The sequence below is a fragment of the Dermacentor albipictus genome, unplaced genomic scaffold (genome assembly GCF_038994185.2).
Source record: "Dermacentor albipictus isolate Rhodes 1998 colony unplaced genomic scaffold, USDA_Dalb.pri_finalv2 scaffold_13, whole genome shotgun sequence".
NCBI lineage: Eukaryota > Metazoa > Arthropoda > Arachnida > Ixodida > Ixodidae > Dermacentor > Dermacentor albipictus.
In genome coordinates, this window is record NW_027225567.1 from 12810888 (window position 1) to 12829686 (window position 18799).

At 44.2% G+C, this 18799-nt stretch overlaps 2 protein-coding genes and 1 long non-coding RNA gene across 8 annotated transcripts in view; 2 read left to right on the forward strand and 1 right to left on the reverse strand.

The window, feature by feature from the left end:
• Nucleotides 1-2627: 2627 nt before the first annotated feature.
• LOC139051663 (uncharacterized) lies at nt 2628-11129 on the forward strand. The gene is made up of 3 exons (XR_011509492.1): nt 2628-2902; nt 8834-8893; nt 10922-11129. It is a non-coding gene; the product is annotated as an uncharacterized lncRNA (long non-coding RNA).
• LOC139051639 (uncharacterized) lies at nt 3942-8283 on the reverse strand. The gene is made up of 4 exons (XM_070528584.1): nt 8013-8283; nt 7579-7758; nt 7062-7257; nt 3942-6753 (listed from the first exon to the last, which is right to left on the reverse strand). Exons 1-4 carry the CDS (start codon nt 8204-8206, stop codon nt 5692-5694), a joined length of 1632 nt encoding a protein of 543 aa, XP_070384685.1. The 5' UTR covers nt 8207-8283; the 3' UTR covers nt 3942-5691.
• A 4328-nt stretch (nt 11130-15457) lies between the features above and the next one.
• The window catches only part of LOC139051668 (FK506-binding protein 15-like), a 205542-nt gene continuing 202200 nt past the window's right edge, over nt 15458-18799 (forward strand). For 4 of the 6 annotated variants that reach the window (XM_070528634.1, XM_070528633.1, XM_070528637.1 and 1 more), the window contains exons 1-3: nt 15458-15658; nt 15799-15902; nt 15987-16050. In XM_070528634.1, the coding sequence (XP_070384735.1) occupies nt 15606-15658; nt 15799-15902; nt 15987-16050 (221 nt within the window). In that variant the 5' untranslated portion in view covers nt 15458-15605. Of the gene's footprint in view, nt 15659-15798; nt 15903-15986; nt 16051-18799 lie in introns of those variants that run through there. The other 2 variants (XM_070528636.1, XM_070528638.1) reach the window with 2 other exon arrangements.

Genomic DNA, 18799 nt, shown 5'->3' on the forward strand with positions numbered 1-18799 from the left:
AAATGTGGGGTTCATCAACATGCAGCGGGGAAGAAATCGCATTAAGTGGGACGAAACAGAAGAGCAATTACAAATGGAAAATTTGCAGGTTTATGGAGTCGCCGAAACCCATTTAAGAGATGAGGAAGAGCCACCATTCACTGCAGGATACACCTGGGTAGGGTGCAACAGAAAAAGGAGAGACCACAGAGGAGGAGGCCTTGGGGCGCTAGTGAAGGAACAGGACTGGGAAAGGGGAAAGGACTGCAGTGAGCACATATGTGGCTCAAGGGCACCGTAGGGAACGTAGAGACAATCCTGGGAGTTGTGTATCTGAAAACGGGGAATGAGTCGAAAGAGGAGAATGCAAAACATTTCAAATGTATGGCCAAGGACATCAGGGAGTTAGCTATGAAATGGGAGATAATCATCCTAGGGGACATGAATGCACATTCGGAATACTTTGACGGGGCGACAGATGCAACAGGGCAGATGTTAGTAGATTTTTGTGAGGCTCATGATTTTGTGATAGTTAATACTGAAATTAAATGCGACGGGAAGATAACATGGGAAAGAAATAACACCCACTCGACAATCGACTACTGCCTAATGTCCCACAAACTGTATGAACGGTTGGGAGGTACGGAAATTGATGAGGAAGGTACAAAAAGCCTGGGGAGTGATCACAAACGAATCAAAATCAGTTTTGGAAAGACAGTACCACTGATAGAAACTAAAGAAAGGAAAGGTATGAGCAAACTGAATGACAGGCAGCTACAAGAAGTGGCGAAAAACATTGAAAACATAGTATACAAGCAGCCGCAAAGGGCATGTACATACGACGAGTTAATAGGTATGTTTAAACGAGAGCTAGAGAAGGGACAGATTAGGAAACTCGGAAGTAAGCAGGGAAAACATAAACCGAAAAGCTGGTCGGACTGAGAAGTTAAGGAGGCCATAAAGCAACGCAAAGATGCGTGCAGAAAATACAGAGCAGCAAAGAAAAGGGGAGCCCCACCAGAAGAGGTGGAGACAAAATGGGAGGCTTACCTTGCAATGAAAAGAGGAGCATCGGCATTCATTCAAGCCAAGATAGCAAAAGTTGGGGTACAGTGGTTGTTAGAGATACGAAAGAAAGACAGAAATGCCTCTAAGAAGTTTTGGGAACACATAAGGCAACAGAGTAAGAAGACAGAGGTGGCTCAGCACTCACTGACCACACCAGAAGGAACAAAGGTAGAGGGAGAGGAAGCTCAGGAATATATTAGGTTAACAATAGAGGCAACATTTGCAGAGCCAGAGGGTAGCGAAATGGAGAACAATGACAACAGCAGGACAGAATTAAAGGATGAGAACAGAGTGATGACAAGTAAGGAATGGGACAGAAGTGAACATAAGGTCCCCGTGGGGAACAGCGACAGGACCTGATGACATACCTATGACACTGATACGCATATTAGGCCAGAAAAGTAAATTAAAATTACGACAACTTATTGAACAGATAGTTGTAGGGGGAGATGGTCACAGGACTGGAAATCAAGCAGAATGATATAAGTTTACAAAGGTAAGGGAAGCAAGGACAACATTAAATCCTACAGGCCATTCAATAACTGTCACATCAGTCATATACAGAGTAGTAGTGCAGATGGTGAAAATGAGATGGAGGAATGGGCAGAATGTGAAGGGATCTTGGGAGAGCTGCAGAATGGATTTCGAAGGAACAGAAGGCTACATGATAATTTATTTGTTATAACACAGCGCATAGAGATAGCGGCAGCCAGGCAGAAACTGCTACAGATAGCTTTTTTAGACATTAGCAGCCTATGGTAATGCAAACCGAGAAAAGTTATGGAGCCAGTTGAAGGAATATGGTCTAGATATAAAGTTGGTTGGATTCCTACAAGTTTATACAGCTAATGAGGTAGAGATAACATGAGAAGGGGAAGCTACAAAGCCAGCTGAAATAAGAAGTGGTCTCAGGCAGGGCTGTCCATTGTCACCCCTGCTTTTATGATTTACGTGAGCCAAGTGGAAAAGAGGCTAGAACAAAGCACAATACCCACGAAACACAAAACCTATTAAAAACTTCTTGAAATGGCTACAAACGGCTATAGACGTCTTGGTCTATGATAAGACTGAAAATAGAATTTCTTCTAAGCATAACCTCAGCACTTGGAATATGCTAGCATATATTCTATCTGCGGCAAAACCCACTGCGGGTGTCACTAGAGTCTGTTTTGGTAAACGCATTCAGAATGTCTAACTCAAGAACTTTTCTAGATCTTTTTGTCTAAAAGTGCATAAAATGCCAAACGACGTGTTAAATGTGCGGTTACCGTCGGCCGTCGACGTTAGCGAATACAAGACGCCTCAGACAAATCGAACTCGTTCGAAGCAACATAAGTTAATTGGCTTTAATATTAAATAATTGCACACCAGAACTTCAACAATCAAGGGCGTGTTATTGTTTTCTATACAGGGCGCGCACACGACGCCTGGAAACCATTCTATGCTCGCGCAGCAGCAGGAGCGAAATGCCGGTGTTGCACAGCGGTCACAGAGCCACCGCGCTGCGACCACTTCGGCGGCACAATCCAAATTTGTCGGACATCTCATTCTGTGCTGGAAACACTGGGAGGCAGGAAGTTTGAAAAAAAACGGCCATTCCTGCCCGCAATGTCTCGGTCGTGGGTTCGTTATGCCAGTTGTTCAAGCCGTTCTGTACATTTATACTGGATATTAACTGGAGTCATTTAGCTGTGCTGATGCTGTTTGCCGTGTGTTTTGCATCAGTGCTTCGTGACATCGGCTGTATTGCGTGTTTTCGCCGACGGCTTACTACCACAATGGCGGGATCTGCGTTCGCCGCCTTCGTGTCTCGGTGCGTCTTTGTACGTCGCACGTTCGGATAACACTTTTTCCGGTAAGTGAAATACATTGCGCTTCGTTTTTCGTCAACAATGTGAATATATTTAGGTGTTACCCGCGGCAATTCTTGATATATGGGCTCTTCTGCCTTGCGAGTTTTCGTCATTACTTTTATAGGCCTCGAGCTCTGGTCACGCGGCGCCACTGTACCGGTACATGCAGCGCCACATGCGGCCATCCTCGGAGATTTCAGGTTGGGGGCACTGCTGTTTACGGCCGCGCCGCGCACTGCGCTATGGGTGGAGATGGCGTTGACGAGTGATCGGCGTGTGTTGTTTTGCGGCTTTCTAAAGATAGAAAATATCGATGGCTACTTCAAGAAGAGCTGCTTACGCATGGGTGCGAGGTTGTACTATAGCAGGCACGTTTACGCAGTAAGAGAAGAATCGGTGAACGCAAGAGGCCCGTCGGACATCGTCGGCAAATATGTCGCCCAGATGAAAAGCGTGGACTACGATGTGCGTCTTGAGGTGAACCGATCCTTTCTTCAAAAAAATAAATAAATAAATAAGTGCCTCAATATCGCTAACCGCTTCATTTTTTTTCTTTTTTAGTTGTCAGAAAATTGCAGAAATATTTTGCACACAAGCTGTACATGCAAAGCTGGCTGTGGAGGCTGGTGCAAGCACGCCGCGGCCATGGCGATATTCGTAAATGAATACGAATATACATCGTGCACGGATGTTCCATGCGCATGGAAGAAACCATCATCGCGTCCCAACGTCGATGTCAAAAAATCAATCAAGGAAGTCTTTTCCCGTACGGGAAGTTCGTTTTTTTATTTTTTTTGTGTGTGTGATGCGACTTTGCCGCTGATTGACGCAATCAATTTTGCAAGTCGACCTTCGCGAAAACCAATTCTGCAGATGGTGAACCCTGCAGCTCTTTTCTCGCAGTTTGCAGGTGTAAACTGTGCCATTAAGGAGCTTGAGGAGCGCAGGGACATGATCCAGGTGCCGTCGACGGCACATCTAGCAGACGACAGCTTCGACCGAGAGTTGCTAAAAAAAAAACTGGATACGGAGGGCAGCATACACAGTGCGCTAAGGGTCACTTCGACCTCTCCTTTTATTCTGAAAAGTCAAAACATGGTCTCAAAGATGTCTATCCCTGGAAAAGATTTCTACAAACAATTCGTCAAAAAAACATTGATCAAATATTAGAGATTGCCGAAATCACCAAGGGCCAGGCTGCCGTAAGGAGGTTTGATTTTTTATTAACATACACTTCATTATTATTCTTTATTAAGATATCCAGCCACAGTGGTATCCAGCAGGTAATGCAGACAAAATGCAATCTACACCCCTGTTTCCGATCTGATGAGAAAACTGTGCCAAGCTATTTCAAATGTTTGACAACAGGGTAAAAAATGCAGCTGCAGTCATACAGAAGACCAAATATTCACAAAATGCAGAATAGGTGTTGTGTACCGGCTTCCGTTAACCTGTGGCAACGTGTACATAGGACAAACCGGTCAGTGCATAAACACCCGTCTAAAAGAACATGAGCATTCTCTCAGTAAAGAAAACTATTCGCACTTGTCAAACCACTGTAATCTATGTCATTATGATCTGGTATTTTTCGACACCGACATTTTGTTTTCGGATAAAAACAAACACATGAAAGAAGCATTTCATATCCAAATGTGTGCTGAAAAATGCGTAAGCCAAACATCAGTTGCAATCACTGACAAAGAATTTGCTTTTTTAAATACAGGTTGAACCTTTTTAATCTGTTTCTGTTTATACTGACGACTCTTGTTGCACATGCTCAGTGCTGACAGCTGGGGTATTTATGTTCTGTGTCTTTCCGAAAATAATACAGTTGTGAGTAAGCGCTCGTGGGTCCCCATTTCACTGTGCCCTTTCCAATTGTGCGCACTAAATATTTCACTAAGAAATATCTGTACGAGTTCCACACAAGGCCATCGGTAGTTTGCTAGTGATCTGCCTAGTGTTGCCTACAAGCCACAAACCTGTTGCTTATATAGTTGACTTTTTTTCAATTTCCATTACATATTCTTATGCTTTGTCTGCAAGCGTGAGTGCAAAGACAATAAATGTGAAACAAGCTTGGTGTTATTACAGCAGAGTGCAAATGATGCAGCTTGCATTCACTGAGTTCCACTTTAGCGAAATTATATCAAAAGGAACCTCATTAAAAGTACTGTACACAGCGCCATGTGCACTCTGTTAAGTCAAATTTTGTTATTTTACACACAACATAGATGAACATGTTGCAGCTGCTTTTTTTAACTTTTCAACTCTAAAGCATGGTTACTGAAGCTCTGTTTGAGCTATGAGACACCATGGTAGAGGGCTCTGCATTAATTTTCGCTGCCTGGGTCTTATAATGTGCATTAAATTCACATACAGAGGTCTTTTGCATTTCTGCCCAAGGCTACAGCTTGTTCCATTGTTAATACCAAGGTGAAAATCCTCAAACTCAACACAGTTCTTATAAAATCTGTACACAAGAAGAATGATGGGCCTAGCTCTCACAATTAGGTACTCCTTGCAATACACACCTGAGGTCACCTGCAATGGTTCCCTACATGATAAATGCTGGTAAAACGACTAATGCTGTCCTGAATTGCCTGCAAATGCATATAATACAACAGTGAAGGCGAACCTTTTCACGCCAGTTTCAATTTGAAGGAGTAAATCTTCGTGAAATTTCTTAATTTATTGTAGCATGTACATTAACATATAATATAGGCTGACAGGGTGAGAAGGTTCATTTCCTAATTCGGAATGAATAGCACCATGTTCTACGGCATTTGTCTTAAGATTGCTCAAGCTTTTGTGTGTTTATAATTGGCGGTTGCAGATTCACCAGGATGCAACACATTCGCATGATATCACTCATATAAGGAATGAGATCATTAGATACTCGAAAATTAAGAATATTAAACAATTTTATTCGCTGGATAGCTCTTTCAACATGGATGCGTACCTGAGCAATGTGGTAAGTTTGCTGGAGCTCATCATATGTAAATTGCATATTTCCTTTAGAGAAAGGGGGCAAGACAACAATGCCCTTGTTTCCTTCCGCTGGTGCTTTTATGCCTGGAAAACCTTTGTCGGCTAACACAACATCACCTGGCTCAATTCGATTGAGAAAGCCTGATTCTAGAGTTATGTGCGTGTCTGAAGCTCGACCTCCATAAGCCTTTGATACAAAGGTCACTGCACCATTGGGCAAGATTCCAATTAAAAACTTCAATGTGTAGCATCCCTTGTAGTGTGAAAAAAGAGCTCGACGCTGTTCTACAGTAGGTGGCTCTTCCGTTCTCACTTCAGTGCAGTCTATAATAAAACGACAGTTAGGGTAGTGTACCTTAAAGCATGCTGGCATAGTTGCCTTGACAGCAGCTTGCGGCGGTTCAGGAATGAAGTGTTGCATTGAGTAAAGAAGATTCCTCAAAACGAAAAAAAAGATGCGGCTAACAGTTGTACGATGCAGGCCAAAAAGTACAGCTATACTTGCAAATGAAATGCCAAGTTTCATCTTCATTAGGAAGATCACCATCTTTTGAGGGATAGGGACATCAACAGACCTCACGACTACAGATGAAAATAAAGACATTAGCATGGCAAACACATTTGCACTGACTCCACATAGTTCTGTGAATGCATCTTTCCTTTCGCAAAGAGAGCTGTATCCAAGGAAAACGCAGCTTCGCTCTTCTGGCCCAGTGGCGGTTGACCTCACTGCAGGTTCTGCTTGCACGCTGCTGTCTCTAGTTTCAATATGAGACACTTGTGTCGATGCATCACACTGTGACACCACAGAAAGAAACAAGCTACATGGCCCCTGGAATGAACTGTTCTCTGTCTGAGTCATCTGAAAAATTCAATATTAACATATATTATTGTCACACCTTATTGTTGTGTTGCCATGAAAATGATCAAACAGACCAAAATATAGGCATTGTATGTTGTCTGGAACAGTATACAAGTCATGGACAAAAATCTTTGAACCTATCTGTATAAGTATCAGCTAGTTAGGTACAGAAAAATATATTTTGTAGAACAGAAAATAGCAACAGAATGTAATCAGCACAACAGTTAATGTTAGCCCATAAGATTTCAAGATGCGCCTGCTTGGAACACAAACCGACTGTGTACTGTGTAAAAAAACGAGAGTCTTACCACGGACGCAAACTTGTTGCATTCTTCCGACGCGGATGTGCCCTGTGCCGAGTCAGGACTGAAGCAAACGGTGGCTTCCAAGTCTGACATTTCGTTGCGTTCTTCCAGTGCCGCTGTGTCGTCCTCTGAATTCAAGGAGACGGCAGTTTGACACGTTGGAGCAATGACTGGTCGCAGCGCGCTCCGTCGCTGAATCCTAGAAGAACGAGACAGAAAGCATGAGTGTTACTGCGTAAGAAGGTGCCCGAATGCACCATCGGGGCAAAACTATGAAGTTTCACTTTCAAGGTTCCACCAAGTGTTTCAAAACTTGTACTCAGAAGACTTCCCTTACGTAGTACTGCCCATGATTGGTCGTCGGCGCTGCGACTTCACCTTTATCATGCCGATTATTTTCACGTGTTGCGGGCGCCCGCGCGCCGGCCGAACGCTCACGTAGTTTTCCAAACAATGATTCCGAACTTCCGATAATCATGCTACACTAGTAAAAGTCGGCACGAAACTATTCTCTACTTACCTTTCAAATCTTCCCAGTTTTGTCTGGGGCAAGGCGGCATCACTCTTTTTGTAGCAAGGTGGAAATATTGTTGGAATGTACGCTGGGTGCTGAGCGATGTTGCTTCTCTCGTTTCCCACGAAGTGAGCACTGCATATTCGCGTTTCATTCCTTTTCGGTTGCCACAGCTCTCCCTCTGAGCTGTTAGAAAGCAAGAAGATAACGTGTCTGAATACATAAGGCGCACAGACTGGCATTATAAAGGCAAAAGGCGCAGCCCATCAGAAACAGGTCAAAAGAACACAGACGACACACACATTTGGCGCTTTGGTGTGTGTTGTCTGTGTTCTTTTGTTCTGTTTTTGATGCGCAACTACTTTGCCTCCATCATGATATGCCAAGAAGCCCAATGTGCAACATTAAACTGGCATTAATCGATAGTAAGACATGTTTACCTTGCTCGGCGGACAGCTGCGATCCACCTCTGTCTTCTTTCAGTCTCATACGATTTCCAAGGAAAACGGTAGAATTTGATCGGCGGCAATTTTCCAGCAGTGTTCCTGTAGCTGTTGTGACAGCCATAAACGCAGCAATACGGCGAATTGTCTTTCCTGGACCCGGTTTTCACAACCACGCGACGAGGCGCCATGCTCCCCTACGTTGTCAACGCGTCCACTTCGCATTCACCCCCAACCTATAATCGCCGTTACCCGCGACAGAGGGCGCTACGTGCGCGGCTTGAAGCTGCAGTGCACGAGGCCTATACGAGGGTTCTGCTTGTGTTCAGCCGTTCAGCACTACCGCGCTCCACGACTTCCGCAACAACAGTCAGAACTTTGCCCTGGTTGCTAGCCTGTGGTTAACGTAGCACGAGCCAACCGAAAGGAGTGCATTCGAAGATGACGCGCTGGCTGTAATGCTGAACCAGACTGAACTCGCCTTATTTTGTGTCCTTTTGTACTTACGTGTGCGCGCGTGTCAGTGACTATGCAGTTTGTAGCTATCCCACTTTATAGCAAAACAAAAAATATAACTGCAATGTTTACTTCATCTATACAATTCCAAATTAAATCGTCTGCTGATGTACAAATTTCACTTGTTTTGTTCTAAATAAGCAGCAAAACCTTTAACCTAGTAGGTGCTTCATCTGGGAGTGAAATCACGACAGCTTGGCATTTATTAATGAATGACTGTGATTGGGTCACCTTATGTGTAATTGCAAATCTGCCTTTCAACTGAATTGATGCTATCTTATTTTGTCCCTTTCACTCTATAGACGGCTGGACATCCTTGTACCTTGGCGCTAGCTGGATGACGGGACCTCATCATGATCAGTGTAAGCCAATGTACTGTACCCTCTCTGGTCCTCCCAGTGCTTTTTATGTGGGTTAAGGCCAGGGAGCGCTTCGTGGTAAAATAGCTAGTTGGTGTCTCACCAACGGCCATTTTTTAGCTCTGGTCCATTATAAGCTGCCACTATTATAACCAATTTCTCAGTGCCAGTGTACATACACAGTTCTACTAATAATTAGTTTCCCTAAGCCTTACAAAATTTACCTGTAGGTAGTCATTGCTATTTAAGAACTCACAAATTAACTCTGCTGTGTCATAGAAGTATTCCATACATGAGTATAAATTTTCTACAACAGTGTACATTACACCTTGCTTCCCTAATGCACAAATGTATTCAAGCCAGTATTTGATTAGTTTGGTATTCTAAATGTTTTCTGTGTGATTTAGTTTCTTTACAGGAACTTACTGTACAGCATCAGCAAGCAGTCTTATTTAAGATTTATGTGTGCTGTAAAAGGTGTGCTTTGCCGCTAGAATTGATAAAACATGGGCCAAGGCTTCTATACAAGGACAAACTTCAATTTCGTTCTACCACCATGAGCACTTGGCTGGTGCTTGCAAAATGAATCGCATCAAGTAGCTTGTGCCAGACTGTTTTTTAACCTTATTTTGAGGAGATCACAAAGTGATCTGTGGATGCGCCTGCGTCTGAGATATAGATTGCGCTGCAACATATGTGCGTGTAGAACAGGCATGATGCTGAGGGTTCCAGCAGTTTGCAGAGGTGCTTTTAAAATTTTGTCATGGCTGCAATTTTACCTGCGCTGTTTTTTATCACCTATTTCAATAATATCATTGGATGTGTTATCAGAATTTATCAATCTATTTGCCCTGGCCCATTAGCCTGCCGCATTTGCCTCTTCGCTAGGTGGGCAATTATTCTGCATGGACCATTACTTGAATACACCTTTTTGTGTGCAGTAGCTTCTCAGTTGCAAGTCAGCATAGATGCTCAGAATTACCTGAGAGTATAGATACACTGATAATTTGCCACCTATACGAATCACTTCGCACTTTCTCACGCAAACAGCATGTTAACACTTCCAAGTCAGCGGGCAATGTTATCGTTTGATCACATCATGAGATACTTTCAACTTTGTATGAAGCATCATCCAAGGTGTTGCATCATTTGTGTGAGGTATTGCCCGAAGCCAATTAGGGTCACTTGAAAATATATCAACAAAAGTGATTGATCCAGCTAGGAGTGTTACTTTGGAACACTACTTTATCACCAGTCCTCCTTTGCATGCTACCTGCTTACTCTGTACTGTGTCATGTTTAAGTTTGAAAGAAAGGCAACAGCTAGGCAGCGCAAAATGCCAAACTTGCTTTTAGTTCAACAATATAAGACGCTATTTAACTTAATTAAGTTAGTACATCATTTACCTGCAGAGTGAATTACTGTTTTAAACTGATTATATTTTGCAGGAAGCTTCTCAGACTTGTTTGACAGGTTGATAAGTGGCTTTTTAGCCACAAAACACCATACAATAATTTAAAGGCTGACTTTGACTCTGCTATGCAACTTAATGACTATATGCCAGGAACAAGGCCTCTGAGTTGGGGCGCTGGCTAACACTCCCAGTGTTCTACTAGGACACATAAATACCCAAGAAAGTGGATGGGGAAACGACGCCGCTGTAGCTCAATTGGTAGAGCATAGCACACGAAATGCGAAGGTTGTGGGTTCAGTTCCCACCTGCGGCAAAGTGTTTTTTCATCCACTTTAATTTCCTATAATTTATCGTTTATTTAATTTATTAAGCACAAGTAATTTCCCCTATGTTGTCCTTGGTGTCAGTGTTTGTTGGCTTCTCATGATAGGAAATATACTAGTCATTTTAAACATCATCGCATACATACCTTAAGATACCCGTAATTTAAGAGAAAGGAATGCTTAAATTTATTTTTAATGTGAGCCAAACTTCTTACATAGCACATATTGCTAATTGAAGTCCCAATTTCAACATTCCCATTTCCTCCCTTGCCCTTTTTTTCCTGTTCTGTGCAGGTATTGCTTTCCTATGTCCACAAGAACCGTCATGGGTGGCCTGTGACAGCAAGCTTTTGTGGGCAGCCAGTGCTCTCCTACGAAGGCTGGCCTACTCTGGCAGCGGCGGCAATCATCTTCAAGATTTATCGATGATCACCTTTGCTGCTATTTGTCACTCTTCTTAATTACACTTTCTGCATCTTTTCTAATCTATTAGGCAATAAAGTATGAGTATGTGACATGGTGTGAAGTTGATGCCTTGCTGCATTTTAGCTTGCAATCACCTTTTATGCATGAAAAGCTCATCATACAATGTATGGAAAAAAAAATAACAGCATATTATGATTTATCTTTCAGTATCTTGTAACATGCAACATACAAGAATTCACTAATGGATGGTATGCTGAAGAACTGGCCATTATTTCTGCGTGATGCTGTGCAAGCATTTGGCGTTACCTTACAAGAGGCACCCGGAAAGTAAGTTACAATTTACTTTTAAATGAAGCATGGACATCAGAAAAAATATATTTCTATTGCTAGTTAGAGTGGTTCGCAGAGTGTTTTTCCAGATGTGTACTATCCTTTATTTCTTAACTCATTGCAGCACAGTGTTCTGTTTCGTATACTGGTGTAAGGCTATTGTGCCCCCTGTAGCTGAAACCAGGATATAATTTTTGCCTGAACTGCAGCATCACTGACAAAATTTTTCTTTGCTAGAAACTATTTCAATTTGGTGGAGACCCAGCAGGGCGAAGTTTTGTCAATAATGGTGTGTTTCACGCAGAGATGTTCTTGTTTAGGTCAATGAGTGAACATTGGAAGTATATCAGCATACAATACAGATCTTGTTTGATTTGCAAAATAATTCTGACAGGTGGCATTCAATTGATTGGTCTAATTAAAAAGCACAAATTGACCAATGAGGCTGTACTGCACTATTCCCATGTTTCACATCTGGAAAAACTACCTCTGCATCACTCTATCCGACAATATAAACATTTTTTTTCTGATGTCCATGCCTCGTTTAAAATAAATTGTAACTGTGGGCAAACGTAGTGTTGCTGTAAGAGCTGCCGCAAAAATTTGAGGGAATGTCTAATAAAAGTCTTCAGTTGTTCTTGTCAAGCTGTCCATTAGCCAACTTTTAGCGTAACGTTAGCAGGGCTAACTGAAGTACTTCTAGACGTCCATGGCTACAAAATGTCTTGATCAAGACAGCTACTAGGCTTTTGAATTAGCCGTTGAAGACATCTTTTAGACATCAAATAGCTGCTTGCGTGTTTCGTGGGTAGGCACCGACATAAGCTATATACTGGAAGGGCAGAAGGTAGCTCAAGTACTAGCCGGACTGATGTATGCAGATGATATTGTACTGCTTGTTGACACCCGAGTAGGGCTACAGGAACTAATGAGCATATGTGGAGAGGAGGGAGAAAAAGTGGGACTGCAATTCAGTAGAGAGAAGTCTGGGATAATAGTATACAATGAAGAAAGGGGGACCATTGGAAATACAAGGCACTAAGATTGATCATGTTGAGAAATACAAGTGTTGGGCATATGCCTAAACGAGGGCAAAAAGTACTTGGAAGAACACGAAAAAATTATGATTGAAAAAGTGAAAAGGAACTCAGCTGTAATGAAACACAAGGCACAATGGAACTATAATAGGTACGAGGTGGTTAGAGGGGTATGGAAAGGGGTTATGGTACCTGGCCTCACATTCGGAAATTCAGTACTGTGCATGAAATCGGAAGTTCAGGCATGCATGGAAACAAGACAGAGAAGTGTAGGCAGGTTGGACTTAGGAGCGCACGGGAACACCCCTAATGAAGGAGTGCAGGGGGACATGGGATGGACGTCACTCGAAGGTAGAGAGGCAATAAGCAAGCTAAAATATGAACAGAGACTTGCAGCACTGGGGGAAGAAAGGTGGGCGATAAAAGTGTTCAAATATCTATACATGAAAAGTTTGAACACAAAGTGGACACTCAGAACTAGGAAGCTGAGAATAAATACCCACAGCCGAGGGAGGGGGTCCATCGTGGTTCTAGTATGGGAAAGGAGGTGAAGGAGACGGAAAGAAAAATGTGGGAAGAAAGAATGCTCGGAAAGCCAGCGCTAGCTATGTATAGAACACAAAAACAGGAGATAAAGAGAGAGCTCTTATTTTATAACTCGCGGGGCAACTCGCTATTGGCCTCGAGCTCCACCACTGGAAAAGCTGGCGCCACCGTCGGCGTGACGTGCTAGGAGGGATCACGTGGACATAGCGGCCGCGTCGGCTGCTTCGGGCGCGCCGAAGCGAGCTGAAAACGAGTTTAAATTCCCTCGTACGCTGCGGTCCTCATTTAGTGGCGAAATTTTCCCGCTTCGAGTGTCTCCTTTACAACGCTTGAAAGCACTACAATAGGTAGTCGCTGCCCTTGAAGGCGCGCAACATGGTAGGCTACTGCTCGGTGCCGCAGGGCCGGACGCACGTAACGGAGGCCGGTGTCAGCCTTATTCACACGTAGCCGCAGGACAAGAAACTGCGTGAAGCTTGGGTCGCGAAACATAATATCGGCAAATAGTCATCGGCTACAACTCGGGTATGCAGCAAGCACAGATGCGAGGGCGAGGAAAATTTCTGCTACGGCGCCCGGTCCTCGATGTTCTGAAAACGCGCACTGAGACGCTCGCCCGAGTCCGCTGCCCGACTAATGTCATGACGGTTTGGTCTATGAACTTGTCGATGCTATAGATACTGGCAAGTTCAGTGGAGTGGAAAGGCAGCGGTAAGAAGCACATTTAAAAAAAGCATGGCATATGGTCACGTTGGTGTTATGAATTAATGTACTGGATCACAAAAAAGGAGCACCGGGAAATTGCACGCTGACAACGCCGATAGACATACAGTGCGACGCAACTCGAGAAATAATATTGAAAGATCAAAGAATTTAGAAGAAAAAAAAAGATTGAATCGTCGCGACGGCACATCACAGTCTCCGCAGGCATCGAAGTCTCTACAATGAAATTATTTCTGAACAGCTCTGATAGCGCCCACGCAATAATGGTTGCTTGTATACTGTCAAATGCTCATATTCTGCGGCCTGAAGCTCATGGCACGGTGCAAAAACGCGCGCGCGGAGAAAGCGAAACTGCGCGGACAAGCATGCAGACGCGCAGTCGGTCGCTGCGAATCTGCGCGATCGCTGCATTGAGGCTTCGTTCTATTACACTCCATTTAGTTATACAGACACTATAAGAACATATTTCACATAGTTTGCTCTGAGCGTTTACCTGTACCTTTCACGCAAGAAGCCGGTTCGGGAGACTCCATCGCGGCGACCGGGCGCAGTGGCGTTCACTGTACGTATTCGGTAAAGAGATAGCGTCTGTAAACGATTGCGTGCTTTCAGTTTGCCCAAGATTATTATTTAGACAGTAAGAAACTTCTCTCGTTTCGAAATTACTTACAGAAATGTCCGGGAGAGCTCGCACGTGGTGTTTTCAGTGAGCGCTGACAGCAAAACCTATGAGGATCGCGCCACGTGATCCCTCATACTACGCCAGCGAGGCGCTTCCGATAGATGGCGACTCCGTAACTCCTCGCCGCCAATATTATTCGAAGCTAGGACGGGGGTTTTGAGGACGAAAACATACAGGGCTAAATTTGAAGACGTGAACCATTTATGCACAGCTTGCGGAGCCGAAATTGAGACCACAGAGCATATAGTGCTGAGATGCACTGACCTTCGTCCGACTCTGGCTGAGGGAACAGTGAGGGCATTAGGTTTTCCCGGGCACGGAGGAAGGAAACTAAGGAGAGGCCCTACCCCCTCCGCGCGCTAGGAGAAAAGTGTGGCGGAAATGACGTAGTAGGTCCTCATTTTTTGCTGCTTTTTTATCTTTTTTGCTGTATGGCCACGCCTTTTGGGCCACAATGGCGGCGTTGTTCTGATTTTGAGCGCTCACACGTGTTGCTCTCGTAGGTTTCGTGCCGTGGCAAAGGCGCTGTGTGGCCGGGTTTGCGTTAGTCACCGTGTCTTGTTGCGCTGTGTTACCTGCACCGTGCTCTGCCGCATGTTGCGGGAGCGCGAGTGCTCCGCGCGCGAAACCACGCGAAGCGCGGCGTGGTTTCGCGAAAGATGTAAACAAGAGAAGAGGGTGGCACAAAAGGCGGAGCATCACCATGAGCAACGCCAACTTCCGGCTTCACTTTTGCTTCACAAAGAGTGACGTCAGGGCCTCTCCTTAGTTTCTTTCCTCCGTGTTCCCGGGGAACGAGTGCCAATAGACGAGAAAAGAGTGGCAGTAACGAAGGGGAGGCTAGAGGATTGGTGGAGGAAATCAAGGGAGAGATAATACCATAAATCGGGGAGCTAATATTTTCTATACTATTTTAGATATTTATTTTGGTAGGAGGAGGGGAGTGAAAACTAGTTTAAGGAGAAGGGGATATAAAGGAAAAGAAATAGGAGAGGGAGCAAAAGGCTAGATGGCGCCAGCCGCCGCCCGATACAAAGGGTGTAGCCACCATCCATCCATCCACCCATCCATCCAGGCGGCGCCTGTCGACTGCTGATAACGGCTGACGAAAGCCTCTGCATTCTGCGTGCTCTGGGCTGGTGCGAGGGGTGGTTACTTTCGAGTAGCTTGACGTGCGTACCTCTGTCTGCTCGAAGTTCTTGTTCTCGAATTGAATGTGTCTTAAAGGATAGCTATGCACTTTGCAAATGACGACGATGATGTCGATTTCTCAGTGCAGCCTGGAAGGTATGTCGTTTCTCCAAACTAATCCGTTTTGTGATGAAGGTGCTCGTGTTTAAGTCATATAAATGACTTTGCGGCCGGAAAAGTGATATGAAAGTGACCCGTAAAGCTAAAAAGGCCTTTTTCTTTTCGTTTCCTTGCAGCTCGAAACTTGCAAACCTCTTTTCTGACAATGATGCTGCGAAATCCGGTAATAGTTCACTAACTTACACGCCTCCGAGGCAACCATCTGTTGGCAAAACTGCTGGTAAGCCGTATTTTCCCGTGTTTCGTTTAGTGTTCATCGCGCACCATATACCACGTCACTGTGCTGCTTCTGTTCGCCTTGCAGATAAACAGTCATCGTCTGGCACGTTATCGCTACTGCATGCTGCTGTTGTCCAGGCATTCAAGTAGTAAGTCGAATGCTCAACTCTCGTAGTCGTGTTGACTAACACCACTGTCAGCATTACATTGCTTCGTTTTTGTGCTCTTTATTGAACGTTAGTGTTGGAATGACGCCCACATTTATGTTTGCGTAACAATACGCGCCCTTAGCGAGCTAGTTGAAACTCGGTGTATTCGAAAATTGGATGGCGATAATTGGTATGTGAATGCCTGCCATATAATGGCACCGTCGTTTACCACCATAGCGAATCGATGCTCAACATGCCCATTTAACGCACGTTGAAACTTCAGATATTTTCTTCACTGGCTCATATAGCCTTGTTCGCTTGTGTTGCCTCCTGCGACGTTTAGAGTACATCTCGTGTTTTCCTCTTCACTAAAGGCATATACACACTAAAGGGAGTACGGGAGCTGCCTCCTTTATTTGCTTATTTGTTTTCATTGTAACTGCTTAATTTAGCTGATATTTAGGTATTACACATCTTTCACCAAGAATACAAGACATCAAATATTAGGAAGGGAAAGCTTGCACAATGGGACTTATTGGAATGAAGCCATTGTTGTGTACTGATGGTATTGTGATGAAATAGTCACACTTGCATAAGAACTCGCTGTAAACACTATTGTTACGTGCCCCACCCACTTGTAGTCATACTGACTACATTTGCTAGACGAGTTCTGTGGTATACTGAAGCAGGGTGCGAGATCGGGCTAGTTGGTATTCCATGCTGAAGGTACTAGTGAAAGAGTGGACACAGGGCACAAAAGAGCGACAAGGACAAGCTTCATCTTCCAATTGGTGTTTATTACAAAATTGTTATGAATATATACTCTTCTGCACTGATCGCAATCAGTTGTACACGTGCTAGATAACATGGTTATCACAAGCAGACAAGAGCGCACCGTGGCAGGGCAGGGCTTAAGGTGGTCTCCCACAGTCGCCAGAATTGAAAAATCTTTAGTGGTAAATGCTATGGATGGTTTGGCTATGAACGTGAGACTACAGGAGCACAATCAGAAAGTTCTAAAAGGGAGAGAAGGTTTCCTTTGATCCGTTGCTCCCAATGTAAATGCCAGCCACTCTTTGAAAAAATGGAAATAATAGCAAGGCACGGGCAGGAAAACACCAGACTCATCATTGAGACAGCGGCTATCACAGAAGGCAGCTGCATCAGCAAACCATCATAGCATTGACCGCTAAAGAATTTGCTTTCCTGGGAGACCGCATTCTGTGGGAGACCACCTTAAGCCCTGCCCCACCATGGTGTGCTCTTGTCTACTTGTGATAACCACGTTGTCTTGCACTTGTACAACTGATTGCGATCAGTGCGCACGAGTATATATCGTAACCTTTTTGTAATAAACACCATTTGGAAGTTGCACTTGTCCTTGTCGCCCTTTTGTGCCCCATGTCCACTCTTGCGCTGGTCACTTTGCTATGGCATACTTCAGTTTAGATGCTAGTACCTCCAAGAAATGGACATATGTAGTTTTTGTGGTATGCAAGGCCTGTTAGTGCACAATGAGTAGAGTGATATACAAGGACAATTATTAGCAAACAGACACAAGATATACTTAGCGAAATGTGAAATTCAATCAAATCTGCAGCTTTCATTGAGAACTGCTGTGGTTGCAACATGTTACACGGTACAGTCGTGGACAAATAGTGCAGGATCTGCGAGCACGTGCCAAACAGCATTCCTGCGCCCTTTAATGAAGCAAGCACCTTCTTTCGAGACATGACATTGTGCATGCACGCCCTTTCATGCTGGTGTGCCTGCCGCTAGGCCAATTTCTTGCCAGCGTGCTATTGGTATCGCGATGATTGCAGAATAATACAATACACTGGGAGGAGCAGTGTCGTTATTGGGTGTCTGGGCATGCAGTGCATTGTCACACGTCACAATTGGCCAAAACGCACACCGCTATCCTAACAAATCTTCTGCAATCATCGCAATTCCACTAGCAGGCTGGCAAGAAAGGGACATAGTGGCAGGCATGCTAGCATGAAAGGCCGCGCATGTGCAATCCCATGTCTCGAAAGAAGGTGCTTGCTTCGTTAAAAGGTGCTAGAATGCACTTTGGCATGTGCTCGCAGACCCCATAATACTTTGTCCGCAAATGTACTTCATTGTGTGCGCATCAACCCCTCACTACACTGGCCCTCTCCTTTCATTTTTAAGGTCACAGAGCAAAACTTCGCAAATGCGACATGGGCTGACTTGTAGTTCAGTACATTTTCCAACGTCTGTACATTTTTTCATACGATGTTCCTCCAACTCCAAACACAGCCATTCGCAAATGGCTAAATGTTAGGATTTTTTGTCATGAGTGGCATCTATGCACGTCTATCTTGGCTTGCAAATGTGTTTCATCTTAAAGTGGGCAGTTGTTGAGCTTTTAAAGGTTCTGAGAGCAAAGCAGAATGAAACTTACGTGCCATCCTCCTGCGGGTTTGTGCTCTTCCTGAGGTTTAGATAGCTTTACCATATAAACGACAAAAAGCCATCACTGCGTGTCTTGAAATTATTTCATTCCATTGTGCACACGTGGCCCGTGTTCTTGCTTATAAATGCGGCTTCTTTGTTCACGTTTTGCTCATGAAATACGAGGTAGAGAGATCTGAAAATAGTTGGTCAGCTTGTGAGCAAGTAAATGCACTGTGTAAATGTGAACATTATAATGAGTACACAGTAGGTTTACTCATATTTAAGTCGCAGCATAGTAAAGCAATGTGTGCATCTTGTGTTTACCATT

Excerpts from the sequence above, each read along its gene's own strand:
- LOC139051639 (XM_070528584.1), bottom strand. The coding sequence starts at position 8,206 with ATGGCGCCTCGTCGCGTGGTTGTGAAAACCGGGTCCAGGAAAGACAAT. Across the intron at positions 7,759-8,012 it reads GCAGCTGTCCGCCGAGCAAG|CTCAGAGGGAGAGCTGTGGC; the intron begins GTAAACATGTCT and ends GCTTTCTAACAG. Across the intron at positions 7,258-7,578 it reads AAACTGGGAAGATTTGAAAG|GATTCAGCGACGGAGCGCGC; the intron begins GTAAGTAGAGAA and ends TCGTTCTTCTAG.